Raw genomic sequence first — 14,298 nt, forward strand, 5'->3', positions numbered from 1 at the left:
TAGCGTGTCGAGCAACAACGCGACTCACGCGTAAAGACGCGCTTTCTGCAGGCCTGGAGAGAACCTGGCAGTACCTGATCAGTGTATGCTGGCTAGGGCATGTGGGATGTACTCGTACCTCACCTCACAGGCGGACCCTCCAACAAACGACTGGGCCTCTCTCTCGCCGTATCTTTTCTTTTTTCTTCACCACAACAAGCGAGTGGCCTTGACTCGACATTCCTTCACGATTTCATGATACCCTAAAACAAATCCACAGCTATTCCGCCATGCCAAAGGTCGACCGCCGGGCAAAGCTCGCCGAGCTCAAGGCCCTCCGTGCAGCGGGCAAGAAGGCCTTTGAGAGCTACCAGGTTGAGGATGCCGACAATCTCTACGACGAGGTGGACGAGGCCGGCTACAAGGAGATTGTGCGAGACCGCCTGAATCAGGACGACTTTGTGGTCGACGACAATGGCGAGGGCTATGCCGACGACGGCCGCGAGGACTGGGACAGAGTGCGGCAGTACGAATCAGACAGCCAGGGAGAAAACGAGCTGCCGGTGCGTGGGAGGCCGAGTAAATCAGGTGAGCGGGGGGTTGCAGCTGTTTCTCTTCTTGTCTTTTCCACTGCTCATCACAGAGGCAGCCAAAAAGAGCCGCGAGGAAGAGCAGGCCAAGCGGGATGCCAACGACCGCAGCATCACCGAGTACTTTACCAAGGGCGCCGGTAAAGCACCGCCCAAACCAAAGGTATGGCTCGTCCGTCCGGCATCATCATTCGAAAGTCCCTCCAGATGACCTAACGGGACTGCAGGTTACCAAGACCAAGGCCGACGATGACTTCCTTACGGACCTCCTCGGAGAGGTAGACGCCAACATTCCCGCTCCAGCTCCAAGGGCATCCAGGGTCGAGCGGGCTGGTGGTGAAAGACGCAGGGCCCGAGACTTATCCCCTGCGCCGGAGCCCAGCCACAAGAAGCAGAAGCGGGTTGATGTTCGATTGCCGTCACCAGAGCCCGCACCTGCGAGCTTTGACGACGACGACAACGACTTCGCACCCTTGATTGATGACGAGCCCATGATGCCCATGAGCGACCCGGCGCCGTCCTCCCCCGCGGCCAAAGTCGCCCAACGCAAGGCCCTGGTAAAGCAAGAGCCGCAAAGCGACGACGACGACGATATGATGGAGGTTGCTCATGCCGGCGCTGTCAAGGTTGCCAGTGTAAACATGGCAGCTTCTCGACCGGTGAAGAAGATTATCAAGGAAGAGCCGGCGGTGGCTTCGTCCCCCATCAAGGCCCCAGACGTCTCGGTCGATCCCACATCTTGGAACGAACTCACGGAGAAGCTCAACGTCGTGAGCATCCCCATGTCGGAGTCCAAGGGTATTGGCAAAATAGACCACAATGACGCCATCGAGGCTGATGGATCCTTGAACTTCTTCTGGACTGATTATACCGAAATCAATGGCAGTCTCTGTCTCTTTGGCAAAGTGCTAAACAAGAAGACACAATCATACGTCAGCTGCTTTGTCAAGATTGACAATATCCTCAGAAAACTCTACTTTTTACCCCGTCAACAGCGCGTCCGGGATGGTGAAGAAACTGGAGAGGAAGTAAATATGGGCGAAGTCTACGACGAAGTTGACGACATCATGACCAAGATGAATGTTGGCATGTACAAGATCAAAAAGTGCGAGCGGAAATATGCCTTTGAGCTGTCCGAGATCCCCAAGGAAGCCGAGTACATGAAGCTCTTGTATCCTTACACAAAACCCGCAATCAACATGGATGCAAAGGGAGAGACCTTTTCCCACGTCTTTGGCACCAACACTGCCCTATTCGAGCAGTTTGTCCTTTGGAAGAACATCATGGGCCCTTGCTGGCTCAAGATCCAAGATGCCGACTTTGGTGCCATCAAGAATGCCTCTCACTGCAAGCTCGAGGTGTTGGCCGAACACCCCAACATGGTGTCGACCATCAGCGACTCTGACAACATGGACATGCCCCCGCTGACGCTGATGAGCATCGCTCTCCGAACGGCTTTCAACGCAAAGGAGAACAAGCAAGAAGTCCTTGCCATCAGTGCGCGAATCTACGACAAGGTGCATCTCAGCGACACAACCCCCGCCGAGAAGCTCCCGTGCAGAACGTTTACCGTCATTCGGCCTCACGGACAGGCCTTTCCCATGGGCTTTGACGCGCTCGTAAAGAAGAGAGACAGGGGTCTCATTGTCCTGAAGAAACAAGAATCCGACTTGCTGAGCTTCTTCTTGGCCCAGGTTGACGTAGCAGATCCCGATGTAATCCTCGGCCACCAGCTGGAAGGTGTTGATTACAGCGTGCTCCTGCACCGTCTGTTTGAGAAAAAGGTCCATCAGTGGTCGAGGCTCGGAAGGCTGCGACGAACCCAGTGGCCATCTGCCATTGGAAAAGTTGGCGGCAACGTGTTTGCCGAGCGTCAGGTCATGGCCGGCCGGTTGCTGTGCGATCTCGCCAACGATGCAGGAAAGTCCGCCATGTTCAAGTGTCAAACGTGGAGCTTGACGGAAATGTGCAGCCTATATCTCACAGGTGACAACCGCCGTCGTGATGTCGACAATGAAGTGGCTCTCAACACCTGGGCCAAGGAGAGCCAGGGCCTCATGGACTACGTGACGCATATGGAAGCTGATACGCACTACATTGCCGCGCTGGCTGTCAGTGTACAGCTGCTGCCTCTCACCAAGGTCTTGACCAACTTGGCTGGCAACTCTTGGGCTCGTACCCTGACCGGTACTCGCGCTGAGCGAAACGAATACATTCTCCTCCACGAATTCCACCGCAGCAAGTACATCTGTCCCGACAAGCAGACATTCAAGGGCCGGCAAAAGGCCGAGGAGGAGCATGCCGAGGACGAGGGAGGCGAAGGCAAGAAAAAGGACAAGTACAAGGGTGGTCTCGTCTTTGAACCAGAAAAGGGTCTCTATGACAAGTTTGTCCTTGTCATGGATTTCAACTCTCTGTATCCTTCCATCATCCAGGAGTTCAACATCTGCTTTACCACTGTGGATAGAACGGCATCGGTAAGAGCATCTGCAAATCTCTCCATTCCAAACAGCCCTCATTAACATGAATCATTTAGGCCGAGGATGAAGACGCTGTCCCCGAAGTACCTGTTAACCAAGACCAGGGCATTCTCCCTCGCCTCATTGCTACACTCGTCAGCCGTCGTCGCCAAGTCAAGAATCTAATGAAGGATAAAAAGGCCACGCCCGAAGAGCTTGCTACTTGGGACATTAAACAGCTGGCCTTGAAGCTTACAGCCAACTCCATGTACGGTTGTTTGGGTTATACCCGGTCCCGTTTCTATGCTCGGCCCCTCGCCATCTTGACCACGCACAAGGGCCGAGAAATTCTACGCAGCACCAAGGATCTTGCCGAGAGCAAATCTCTGCAAGTCATCTACGGCGACACGGACTCCGTCATGATCAACGCCAACGTCGATAACGTTGCAGACGCCTTCAAGGTCGGCAACGAGTTCAAGAAGGCCGTCAACGAGCAGTACAGGCTGCTGGAAATTGACATTGACAACGTGTTCCGTCGCATCTTGCTGCAAGCCAAGAAGAAGTACGCCGCCATTAACCTCATTGAAAAGGATGGTAAATTCATCGAGAAGATGGAGGTGAAAGGTTTGGATATGAGGCGTCGTGAGTACTGTGCGCTCTCCAAGGAGGTCTCTAAGCATCTGCTTGACGACATCTTGTCTGGAGACGATATCGAGGTGTCCGTGGCCCGCATCCACGAATACCTGCGCGATATTGCCACCAAGATGCGCGACTTTGCGATCCCCGTGCCCAAGTACACCATCTACACGCAGCTCGGAAAGAGCCCCAAGGAATACCCCAATGCCGACTCCATGCCTCAAGTGCAAGTCGCCCTCCGCGACATGGCCAGGGGCAAAACCGTCCGCAAGGGTGATGTGATTTCCTACATTGTGACGGGCACCAGCCAAAGCTCGGAGCCTGCGCCGAAGCGTGCTTATGCTCCGCCAGACCTCAAGGCTGATCCCTCTTTGCAGCCCGACGTGGACTGGTACATTGCCAAGCAGATCTTCCCGCCTGTGGAACGTCTGTGTGCCAACATTGCGGGCACCTCGACATCGCAGCTGGCTGAACAGCTGGGCTTGGATGTTCGCCGGTATACATCTACCCAAGCACAACAGAGCGGCTCGAGCGACGATCTCGAAATCCACCCTCTCGAGTCTCAGATTCCCGACGAGGTCCGTTTCGTCGATTGTAAACGCCTCGCTCTCCGCTGCCGCAAATGCAAAGCCACTACTGACTTCGAAGGCCTTATGGGTTCCCCTGATCGCGTTACCGCGTCGGGCGTCACCTGCCCTGGCTGCGGTGCAGTTATCCCGACCCTGTCTGTTGTAGCGCAGGTAGAGCATGCGGTTCGCCTCCAGACGTCCCGGTACTACGAAGGCTGGCTCGTCTGTAATGATCCGCAGTGTGGCAACCGTACCCGGCAGATGAGCGTCTACGGCACATGCTGTTTGGGACCAAAGGGCCTGGCGCGTGACTGCACTGGCAAGATGTTTTACGAGTATACCGAAAAGGCAATCTATAACCAACTGGTTTACTTTGCCAGCTTGTGGGACGTAGACAAGGCAAAGACCAAGGCCGGCGATGCCAACAATGACCTGACGGCACAAGAACGGGAAAAGATCCGGGCGATGGCGGAGCACAACCGTGTACGCTTCACCACTGTCAAGACGGTTGTTGACAAGTATCTGGATAAGTGTGGCAGGCAATGGGTCGCCATGGACACGTTGTTTACGAAGCTTGGGTTCAGCAAGATGCTGGGCTCTGTCTCGACTGCTGCTGTTGCCGCCTCATAGGACGTGGGCGAGACAATGCAATCATGATGGAATGTTTTATACTGTGTGATTTCTCTGGGGAGGATGAACAAACATATCTTTTTGCATGACATGGGTTGGGAGTGTTGGGTATGATGGGAAGAAAAAGAAAACAAGGGCAAGATGATTGATTAAGCAGATCTGAGGGGCGCTTTGGAGTTTTTGGGACTTGGGATATATATCATGCAAGACATGACTTTTTTTTTTTGCCGTGTTGATATTGGTTAGGGAGACGTTTTATACTTGTAATCAAAGCAAGAGCTGGTTGTGTACACATGAGAGGTTACTTGTATCACGTATCGAAGGAGGAATGTGTAACTGGGGTAAAGGACAATCTGATGCCGGTGCTATTTATTAGGTAGTGAACCATTCACCAGATCAACAGGCATTATTTCCCAAATTACCAGCATGAAGGTGCTACGTCTCCCTTTGAAGTTACTCTCGAGTCTCATTCTGGCTCTTCTCATCCTCCCCCCTTTTTCTTTCTGCTCATGATCCTCCGCTCCCAAATGGAAGAACCAAATCAGAAAAAGCAGTTAAAACACCAATGATGATTAAAAGGAGTCATAAACATCCCATCCATCAACACACATACACGCACACACACACACGCACACACAGTCACACATAACGAGAGACAAAAAAAATCTGCAAAACGAGAAAATTGGTTCAGGGCAACATGAGGAATAAATATCAGATATCAAGACCTCCCCCCCCCCCGATTTGTAAAACCACACACCATATTCCGTCCCGGATCCGTCTTTCCTCCTCCAAAACCCCCCTTTTGTTTTTCACACTCCTTCATAAATACATCATCATTTTGCTGGCCAGACAAAAGTAGCCCATCCAGTATTGCCTTTTTTGTCAACCATGAGCGTCTTGAATCTTGAAATTTCATGTTAAAAAACCTCGACTTCCAAACACGACGCATCCCATTTGTGCTTTCCATTCCCCCCCTTCACAAAGTCTCGGGTGTGGGCATTCTATCATCTCGCCGATTGGCCTCAAAACTGACAGCTGGGGGTAATTGCGTCCATGATTTCCACGCATAGCCCCTTTTTATGCCGGGAGATGATGACATCAGTTGTGTCCTTATTTTCTCTCTCTCTCGTGTTTCCGAGCCACTCAACATTAAGAATTGGAGCACACCAAAGGGGACATTAGAAGAAGGTATAAACACAATCATGAATAAAAAAAGGCATGGTGAATCCCTAGTCCGGAAGACGGTAGAAAATAGTAAAAAAAAAGAATAAAAAAGTGCCCCCTATCTCCTCTTCTTTGAGGGAGGCCACATCTGTCCACTCGATTGGTCAAATGGTCTATGGGGCAAAAGGTATCGCGTGTGAAATGCGTGCTCAAACTTTTAGTGAAAACGTCGCATGAAAGCCTTGTAAATGCAAGAAAAAAAACACAACCCCGCCGAGTCTATCCCCCCCCAAAAATGCAAAGACACCGAGAATAAAGAAATTGGTCTTTTTATTCATTGTCCTTCTTGTCACTGGCAGGGACTGCCTTTGACATGAGAGGCGAGGGTCCAGCAGACGGAGGGGAGGCCGGGTGGTCATTATCCATAGTGGCTAGCAAGCTAGAGAGGGGGAAAAAAAGTATCAGTATGGGGTGTGTTTGGTAGGGGGAGGAAGAGGGAACCGGGAATGCTTACCTGAAAGCATTAGAGCTTGTTGGGCCAGGAGTTCCAGCGCGGGACGAGCCGTTGGAGTCATCGCCAGGACGACCAAGAGCGCCACCTGGTCCGAATCGTCGTCCGCTGTTGCTACGAGAGGACAGCATGGATGCGGGGCCCAGGGTGACATTTGAGCTCGAGGTTCGGTTGACAGACGAGCCCTTCAGGCGTCTGAGATCGTCCATGCCAACTTGGTTGCTGACCGGCTGGCTGAAGTTTCCAGAGAAGTTTCGAGCATCGCCACGGCCAACAGGAGGGCGGCCACCGCCGGGGCCACCTCGCTGGCTGGTTCGTGCCGCTTCCTGAGCCTTGGCGGCTTGTGCAGCTTCGGCCTGAATTAACGTTGATTAGTATTCCCGTAGTAAAGGAGAAGGGAGAGGGGGTTGAAACTCACTTCCGCGCGAACCTCGTCCAAGGTCTTGGGGCCCTTGTTGGCCTCCTTGGACACCCAGCGCGCTCTTCGCAGATCAATGACATCCATGAGCATGAACTTCATACGGCTCTGTAGCTCGGGTAGATCAGCCATTCCCTGAATACGCTGGAAGTAAATGTCCATCATGGGACGGCCCTTGTCGGTCTCGTCGAGGTTGGCACCAATAGTGCGAAGCAGCTTGCAAAGTGACTCGATCTCGGCCTCGTCGGGTATTCCCTTATAATCGACGAGCTTGTGTACACACTCGTGCATGATACGCTCAGTAAGCATGCCCAGCTTGAACAGCTCTCCAATGAACTGAACGAGACCGAGGCCTCGTCGCTTGGCGGCGGCGGCGGCGTAGTACTCATCAGACAGCATAGCAGTCTCTCCAAGCTTCTTGTCGGCCTCTTCTTCGGGGGCCTCGGGCAGGTTGGACGTCCAGCCACGTTCAAACTCCTCCTGGCATCGGTTCAAGAGATACTTGCGGAAGAGGTTACCACCGCTGACGACGTTGCCATTCTTGTCCTTGATGTTCTCATCGCGAATATCAGGGCTCATAGTCTCAAGCATGCGCTTGCAGAACTTGGCGTACATGGAAGCCCAGTGGGCTTCGTCGGTGGCCTTCTCAAAGGTGAGCTGGATGACCTGGCGCAGCGTGCGTCCATCGGACTCATCCTTTGACTGTGAGGCAATGACGAGGATCTGGTCCGCAATGCGGTCGAACTTCTCTGGCGTCATCTTGTTGAGAGCAGCCTTGACCTTTCGCTGAACCGTTTCGGGGTCCAGGAGCTGGCCAGAGCCAGGCTGAGGAGCGGCGGTAGGAGCCTTGCTAAGACTGCTAGCCTTCCAGCCAGTAGATGAAACGGAAATAGGCTTGACCTCTATGCCGGCAGTAAGAGGCATGGTCTTAGCAGCCTGTGCTTCCTTGGCAGCAAGGTCGTTGCGTCGGCTACCACGAGTGGATCTGCTGGACTGGCGCGGGGAGTTGGGCATGTTGCGCATGTTCTGGGAAGAAGTGCGGGACATGGAAGAGGATCCGGGGAAAGCGGCGCCGGGACGCTGGAAGGACGCCATCGGGTTGACCTGGGGCCGCGGCAGAGTGCCACTGGCAATGGCCATGCGGTCGGCAGATGTGGTTCCTGGAGGCAGAGTACGTCCGGTGGGAACGCCAAACGTGCCGCCGGGGAAACCGCCTCCGCCGCGGGATCCCTGCCTGGCAGAGCTGGGGGTCTGGCCCCGAGATGCAGATCGGTTGCCATCACCATCCCCAATCAGCTGCTTAATCTGCTGTCCGAACTGAAGCGAGGGCTGCTCAGTGAAGACCTTCTGGAACTGGAGCAAGAAGGCAGCGTCGTACTTGAATGTCTTGCCCTTCTTCGCAACGGCGGCGTTGAGGGCCGGGTTAGGAGACTTGATGCCTTCGGGGTAAATGTTCTGATCCATGACCTGGAGGAAGCGAGCCGACTTCAAGGACTGGAGAGCAGCGCTGGGCTGAGGTGGCTCCACGGCGCTGGTCTTGATAGGAGCCAGGTTAAGAGCGGCGGGCTTGGCAACTCGCTTTTCCTTTTGGCCGGCAGCATCGGCAGACTTGTCGCCAATGCTCATGTCGGCGAGCTTATCGGCAACAGAGTCAGCAGGCTCATCCTTCTTGCCCTGGCCATCACCACCATCACGCATCTGAGCAAGAGCTTCAGCAACGGAGAGAGACTTTCCGGTGGACTCGGCGGCTTCTCGTCGCTTCTCCTTCTCTTCTTCGAGTCTCTCCATCTCGCGCTCCTGCTCGCGCAGCTTGCGGTCTGCTTCTTCGGCATTCGTCTTTTTGTTTGCTTCCTCAGCCGCCTTTTGTGCGGCCTTCTCAGCCTCTCTCTTCTTGCGGCGCTCTTCTTGCTCTGCCTCACGCTTGGCATCCGCTTCCTCCATCTCCCGGATGATTCGCTCAAGCTCTTCATCTTCAGTCTCCTGGGCAGTCTTGGCCGGCTCCTCTGCTTTCGGGGCCTCCTCAGTCTTGGCAACCTCGGCAGGCTTCTCAGGGGCTGGCGTCTCGACCTTGGCGGGAGCCTCCGGTTGAGGCTCAGGCTTGGCCTCCACCTTGGTTTCGGCAGGCTCTGCCTTCTTCTCCTCAGGCTTGACTTCGGGTGCCACCTCGGGCTGGGCCTTGACCTCGGGCTTGACTTCGGGCTTGACTTCGGGCTTGACCTCGGCCTTTGGCTCCTCTGCCACTTCCTTCTTCTCCTCTTCCTTGGGCTTGGTATCATTGGCGGCAGCGGCCTTAGCAGCAGCCCTGATCTCAGCCTGGATCTTGGCCTTCAACTCGTCCTGAATCTCCTTGGCCGTCTTTGACGGCGATTGGCTGTCTGTGCGGGCGTGAGTGGGCGTGTCGAGTTTCTGTTGAGGAGGAGTGGACGTTGCGACAACAGGAGGAGTCTTGGTCTGATGAGTGCTGGGCACAGGAGACGCCGGCTGCTTGAAAGTGGAAGTATCGACAACCTCGCCAGCAGGATTCTTAATTTGAACCGCGGCACTCTTCCTGGGCTTGATAAAGGATTGGGGCTTTGGCTGGGAGTTCACGACTGCGGGGTTTGATGTGACAATGGCGGGCTGGCTGGGCTGGCTGGCGCTGACCGGCCGCTCAGGCTGTGAGGGCGATCGGGACATGCTGTGGCTCTGCTGGTGGTAAGTAGGGGGGGCAAACTGCGGGTTGTAAGTTTGAGAGTTTGGCTGAGGGCCCATGTATGGTATCCCGCTAGGATAGTATGGCATGGGCTGGCCATACTGGCTCATCTGCTGAGGGGGGAAACCGAAAGTCTGATTCTTCCATGTTAGCCAGAGTTCAAATCCTCCGTTTTCAGGAGAAAGGTCAAGCGAGGTTGGGTGGCTTGGGGGGTTGACAACGGGGATAGAGGGAGGAGGGCAGTCCTTTGGAATTCCACTAGAAACCGGACGCATGTTGTTCTTGTCGTGACGCCACATTGGATCTGCACGCTGGCCATTGCCACCAAAACGGCGTTGCTGCGGCTGCTGCTGCTGCTGCGGTTGCGGTTGCGGCTGCTGCAAAACGTCGCTGGTACATGGCTCGCGCGCGGAATTCAAGGGGCGTCCCGGTTGAAGAGGCCCGTCGCGCTCACGACGGCCCTTTGTCTTTTTGCAACTGGGCTTTAAATTCACTTTGTTGACTACTGCAGGAAGGGGGTACTGTACTTGTGGCTGATGAGGAGCCGCCATCGGTGGCGGATAGTGATATGTGGGAGGATTCTGCATGGCCATGTTGGGCTGCATCGTCGCGGGGGGCATGTTCGGCGTGCCGGGGAGCGAAGGGTTGAGGGTAGCCAGAGCAGGGCTCCGGGCAGGTTGAGGCGAGTTCGGGTAGGGTCGAGTCATGCCGGGCTGGAAAGGAGGAGGCATGCCGCGGTTTTGGCCCGGAGGTCGAAACTGGTTGTTGGGAGGGTATCCCATCTGGTTGTTGAACTGAGTGGCATGGGGGTTGAAAGAGCCCCGGTTCGGTCGGTTGTTCTGAGGGCCAAAGTTGCCACGGCTGCTGTCGCTCTGCACGGAATGGCTCGACTCGCGGCGGAAGTGTGTGCCCTGAGATCCCAGGGTCGAGTTGGGAGGCACAGAGCCTTGTCTCATGTGGCGCTAGAAGCATTGTCAGATCAGTCATTTCTATCAAGTTGGAGGATCAAGTTGGATTGGGGAGCATACATCGCCGTCGCTACCAAGGCTGCCAAAGGTCATTTGGTTCGTTGGCTGCTGCAAGCTCGACGGAGGTCGGCCACCGCTAGCAGAGGGCTGCGGGATGGGAGCAGGAGAGTGGGCGGGAGAAGGCACTCGGTGATTGTTGTTCGCATCGGGGACCGGGATGGGAGCAGAGTGGCCGACCTGAGGAGTGCTGTGTCCCATGGCGGGCGAGTCGTAGCCAAACTGGATTCCAGACTTGGCACCGCCAATGGAGCCACCATTGGCGACGTAGCCGCTAGGGCCGTTGGCAGCCATGGTGACGGAGCCTTTTCGAAAGTGATCGGGGCCGGAGCCGTTGAAGGAGCCGCGGGCGACGGCCGGGACTGCGGGAGGAACGGCCTGTTTGCCGTTTACTGGAGAAGGCGATGAGGCTGCCTTGGCATTCTGTGCCGGCTGGGCAGAGGAGCCAACGACCAGAGGGGCGTTGGACGAGGGCGCAACTACAGGCGCCTGGGCGGACTTCTTTGGCGCACCTGCTGCGGAGGCATATGAAGTTGCCGTAGGAGCGTTGGTGGTGGTCGCCGGGATCGGAGTCTGCTGGTTCGCAGGCGACGTCATATGGGGAGAGGCGATTCGCGATGCGGAAAACGAAGGAGTGGTTGGTGTTTTGATTTTTGATTAAATTTTTTTTTTTGGTCGGTGGCGGGGCCAAAAGTGAGGGCCAAAAAAAAAAAAGAAAGCCGAGACGAGTTTTCCGCAGATCTCGTTGAGAATCAGCTAGGCGATGCCCGAAAAAAAAAACAAAGACTGTTCTCGAAGTAAATCAAGAACACAGCCGAGAGAGGATATTGCTTCGTTCGTTCGTTGGTTCGACCGGGAGGCGAGCCTGGATCGAGACGACGAGGACAAAGAAAGCGACCGAGTGGGGGGAAACGACCGTAGACTGAGGCTGGCTACGATCCCGCGCGGCGTCTAAAGGAGAGCAATGAAATCAATCTTCTGTTACCGAGGCTTCAGAAGACGCTCAATGCTAGGAGGAAAAAAGGACCAGGTGAGGGAGATTCCACCGGCCACTGAGACGATTCTGGAGTGGTGAGGGTTGGAGAGGAAGTTGTAAGAAAATTTTGGGCAGCAGGAATTAGGATATGGATGTGGGCGGAAGGGGCAGTCAGTGGCCACTAAGAGAGGGGTGGCGCTAGGGACTGGGCTGGGACTTTCTTTCCCTACACGCCTTTCTTTCTTTCTTTCTCTTTTTTTTTTTTTCTTCTTTTTTTTTGGGGCTGGTTTGGAGGGGTCCGGGTATATACTTGGCGTCTGGCGGGTGGTTTGCGGGCGTAACAAGTACCCAGACGGTACCAATGTAGTAATACACCAGCTGGTGACTGTGCTGGGAGGTATAGTATTGTATATGCCCGTAGACCAGAAGAGAGGAGGAGGAGGAAATATGAGAGTGTGTTTGCTCGTGTGGTTTGGCACAATGTTGCTATTCTGCTTGGAAGGGGTGAGTGTGTGTAGATGTAAAAGGAAGATGCATCGGCCTGGCTACCATCATTTCAATCAAAGTACAGCTGCTTCTGGCCGCCATCGGTTGGCAGGGCAAACAGCAAACTCACTTACATCTACACACTTTGTAGCAGACAAACAAACAAAACCTTGTCGGCATCACGGAAACTCTGCGCCAGCCAGCCTCAATCTCGATATCTCCCCACGGCCAAAGTGGACCACCTAGGTAACTTTGCCTACTAGGAGGTACCTAACCTAAATCGAGGCGGAAACTCTTGTTCACTGACTGCTCGTCGTGGTGACGCAGACGTCTCTCTTAAACTACTTCTCATTGCTCACGCCAGGGTTTGCAAATGCCACTTCTCTACTGGGTTAGTAGTTCGTAGCGGCATTTCGTCGATCCCGTTATCCATGTCGTTTTGATGGTTTGGGGATACTGGAGACTAGCTTTGCCTTTTTGATTCCAGGACGACGATACAATTCTAACAGTCCTTTTACCGGTACAATATTCTAGAAATCACCCATTCGAGCGTCTCAACGCATGAAAAATAGTGATAATTTACTTGCTGGGCAAACGGCAAGGAATGCATCGTCAACGACAAGACGTGGGCTTACTTGATGCTATCAGCACGTGACTTGAACTTCATCTCTCAACCCTCTGATTCTGCGCCGTCAATGTCCAGAGTACCTTTCCCATCGTACAAACGTCCCGAGCTCTCGTCTTCAACAGTGAGCAACGAGCTTCTCAGTGAATCTTTGCCAGCATATTACAATCCCCATTTAGCACAGCCCATCCATGTGGCGTTGGTGCCTGCGGAGGAAGCCATCCCCGTCTTTGAGACAGAGAATCACATGTGACATCTCGCTGCTGGGCACTGACTCATCGGCGGGTCTTTTTTCGAAGGACTACCTAGTACTGTAGGTAGGCTGTTTGGCAGTGCCTACGCTGTGTTACATTTAGTCTTTCCACGGTAGAAGCTTTCCGCCGAGTTTCCGGGGTTTTCTGCCCTTATTTCCAAATGGCGTTGTCGGCGTTAACAGAGCGCGGTTTATACTCCGGGCTCCTGTACAGTACCTAAAGTAGCTGGGCCACGTCAACAACAAAGCCACCGTCCAGGGCTCTGGGGAGACGATAGTATTGCAGAAACCGGGTCTGAAGATGCATGGAAATGCATGCTGCAGTTTCACGTTCCATGAACAGTGCTGTAATATGCAGTCAGCTCAAGGGAGTTTGCCAGGCTACTCTGCCGCGAGCGGTGTGCGAGGCAGCGGCGTTTGTCTCTACATGCAGGCCCGATGCCAGATTCAGGCCTCTCTGTACTGTGTGTAGCTTTGTATTGCATCGTTGTAGACTTGAAGATTCGAATAAACATGTTTATGTTCACGGATCGAGATTTCACAATATGAAAGGAGCATATACTATAGACAACAGAGCAGAAGCTGAGGTTGAAGTGGCTGATGAGTTGAACTGCAGTGTCTTGGTCCTACAGGTATTAAAGTACTGGGCACTTGGTACCTGATTCGAGCTGAGACGGCAATTCTGCTACTGCAGTTGGCTCCCGCCATTCCGGCGCCTTGGTACGTACCTCTTCTTCGTACCACTACGCCACAATTTGTTTCCATTCAATTGTTTTTCCGTTCCCTTTTCAGCTCCCCAGAATCATTCTCCACCAGGCCCAGCAAGAGCAAATTAAAAAAGAAGAAAAGAAAAATAAAACAGAAGAGGGGGAACAAAAGATACGGGGGATTGTACTGACGGCTTAGGTACTTCTTACTCGGTACTACTAACCTAGAAGAGAGCATCCCAATACTGTGCGAGGTATCTTCTCGCCCAGAGTACATCTTGGTTGCCTGCTACCTATAGTAGGTACCTCGTAACACAATATGGACAGGATATAGAGGGCATCTGAACATGCTCACAGACAAAAAGACAACGAAATCTACAAGTACTCCCCCATCCAGCGAAATGAAAAGTGACATTCAAAATGTGCGAAATCCATCAAAAACCACCCGCCCAAAGCACCAAAACAGCCCAATCACTTGCCATCGCCTTTAATAAGCGCCTTGATTAGCAGCCCGCCAAGGCCATCTCATTTCACCACATGCAAACGCAGAAAGAAGGGAAGAACAACGATTTTAGTCT

The 14,298-nt window shown here is 53.8% G+C and overlaps 2 protein-coding genes across 2 annotated transcripts; one reads left to right on the forward strand and one right to left on the reverse strand.

The window, feature by feature from the left end:
• Positions 1-269: 269 nt before the first annotated feature.
• Triagg1_7466 (uncharacterized protein) lies at positions 270-4,863 on the forward strand (the record flags this gene model as incomplete). Its single annotated transcript, XM_062902204.1, has 4 exons — positions 270-567; positions 623-732; positions 797-3,046; positions 3,106-4,863. 4 exons carry the CDS (start codon positions 270-272, stop codon positions 4,861-4,863), a joined length of 4,416 nt encoding a protein of 1,471 aa, XP_062753523.1.
• A 1,494-nt stretch (positions 4,864-6,357) lies between these two features.
• On the reverse strand, positions 6,358-11,270 carry Triagg1_7467 (uncharacterized protein; the record flags this gene model as incomplete). The annotated part of the gene is made up of 4 exons (XM_062902205.1): positions 6,358-6,466; positions 6,542-6,894; positions 6,957-10,610; positions 10,677-11,270. The coding sequence occupies 4 exons, from the start codon at positions 11,268-11,270 to the stop codon at positions 6,358-6,360; spliced, it is 4,710 nt and encodes a 1,569-aa protein (XP_062753524.1).
• Positions 11,271-14,298: the final 3,028 nt, after the last annotated feature.

This window comes from Trichoderma aggressivum (genome assembly GCF_033847375.1).
Source record: "Trichoderma aggressivum f. europaeum strain CBS 100526 chromosome Unknown scaffold_033, whole genome shotgun sequence".
Lineage (NCBI taxonomy): Eukaryota > Fungi > Ascomycota > Sordariomycetes > Hypocreales > Hypocreaceae > Trichoderma > Trichoderma aggressivum.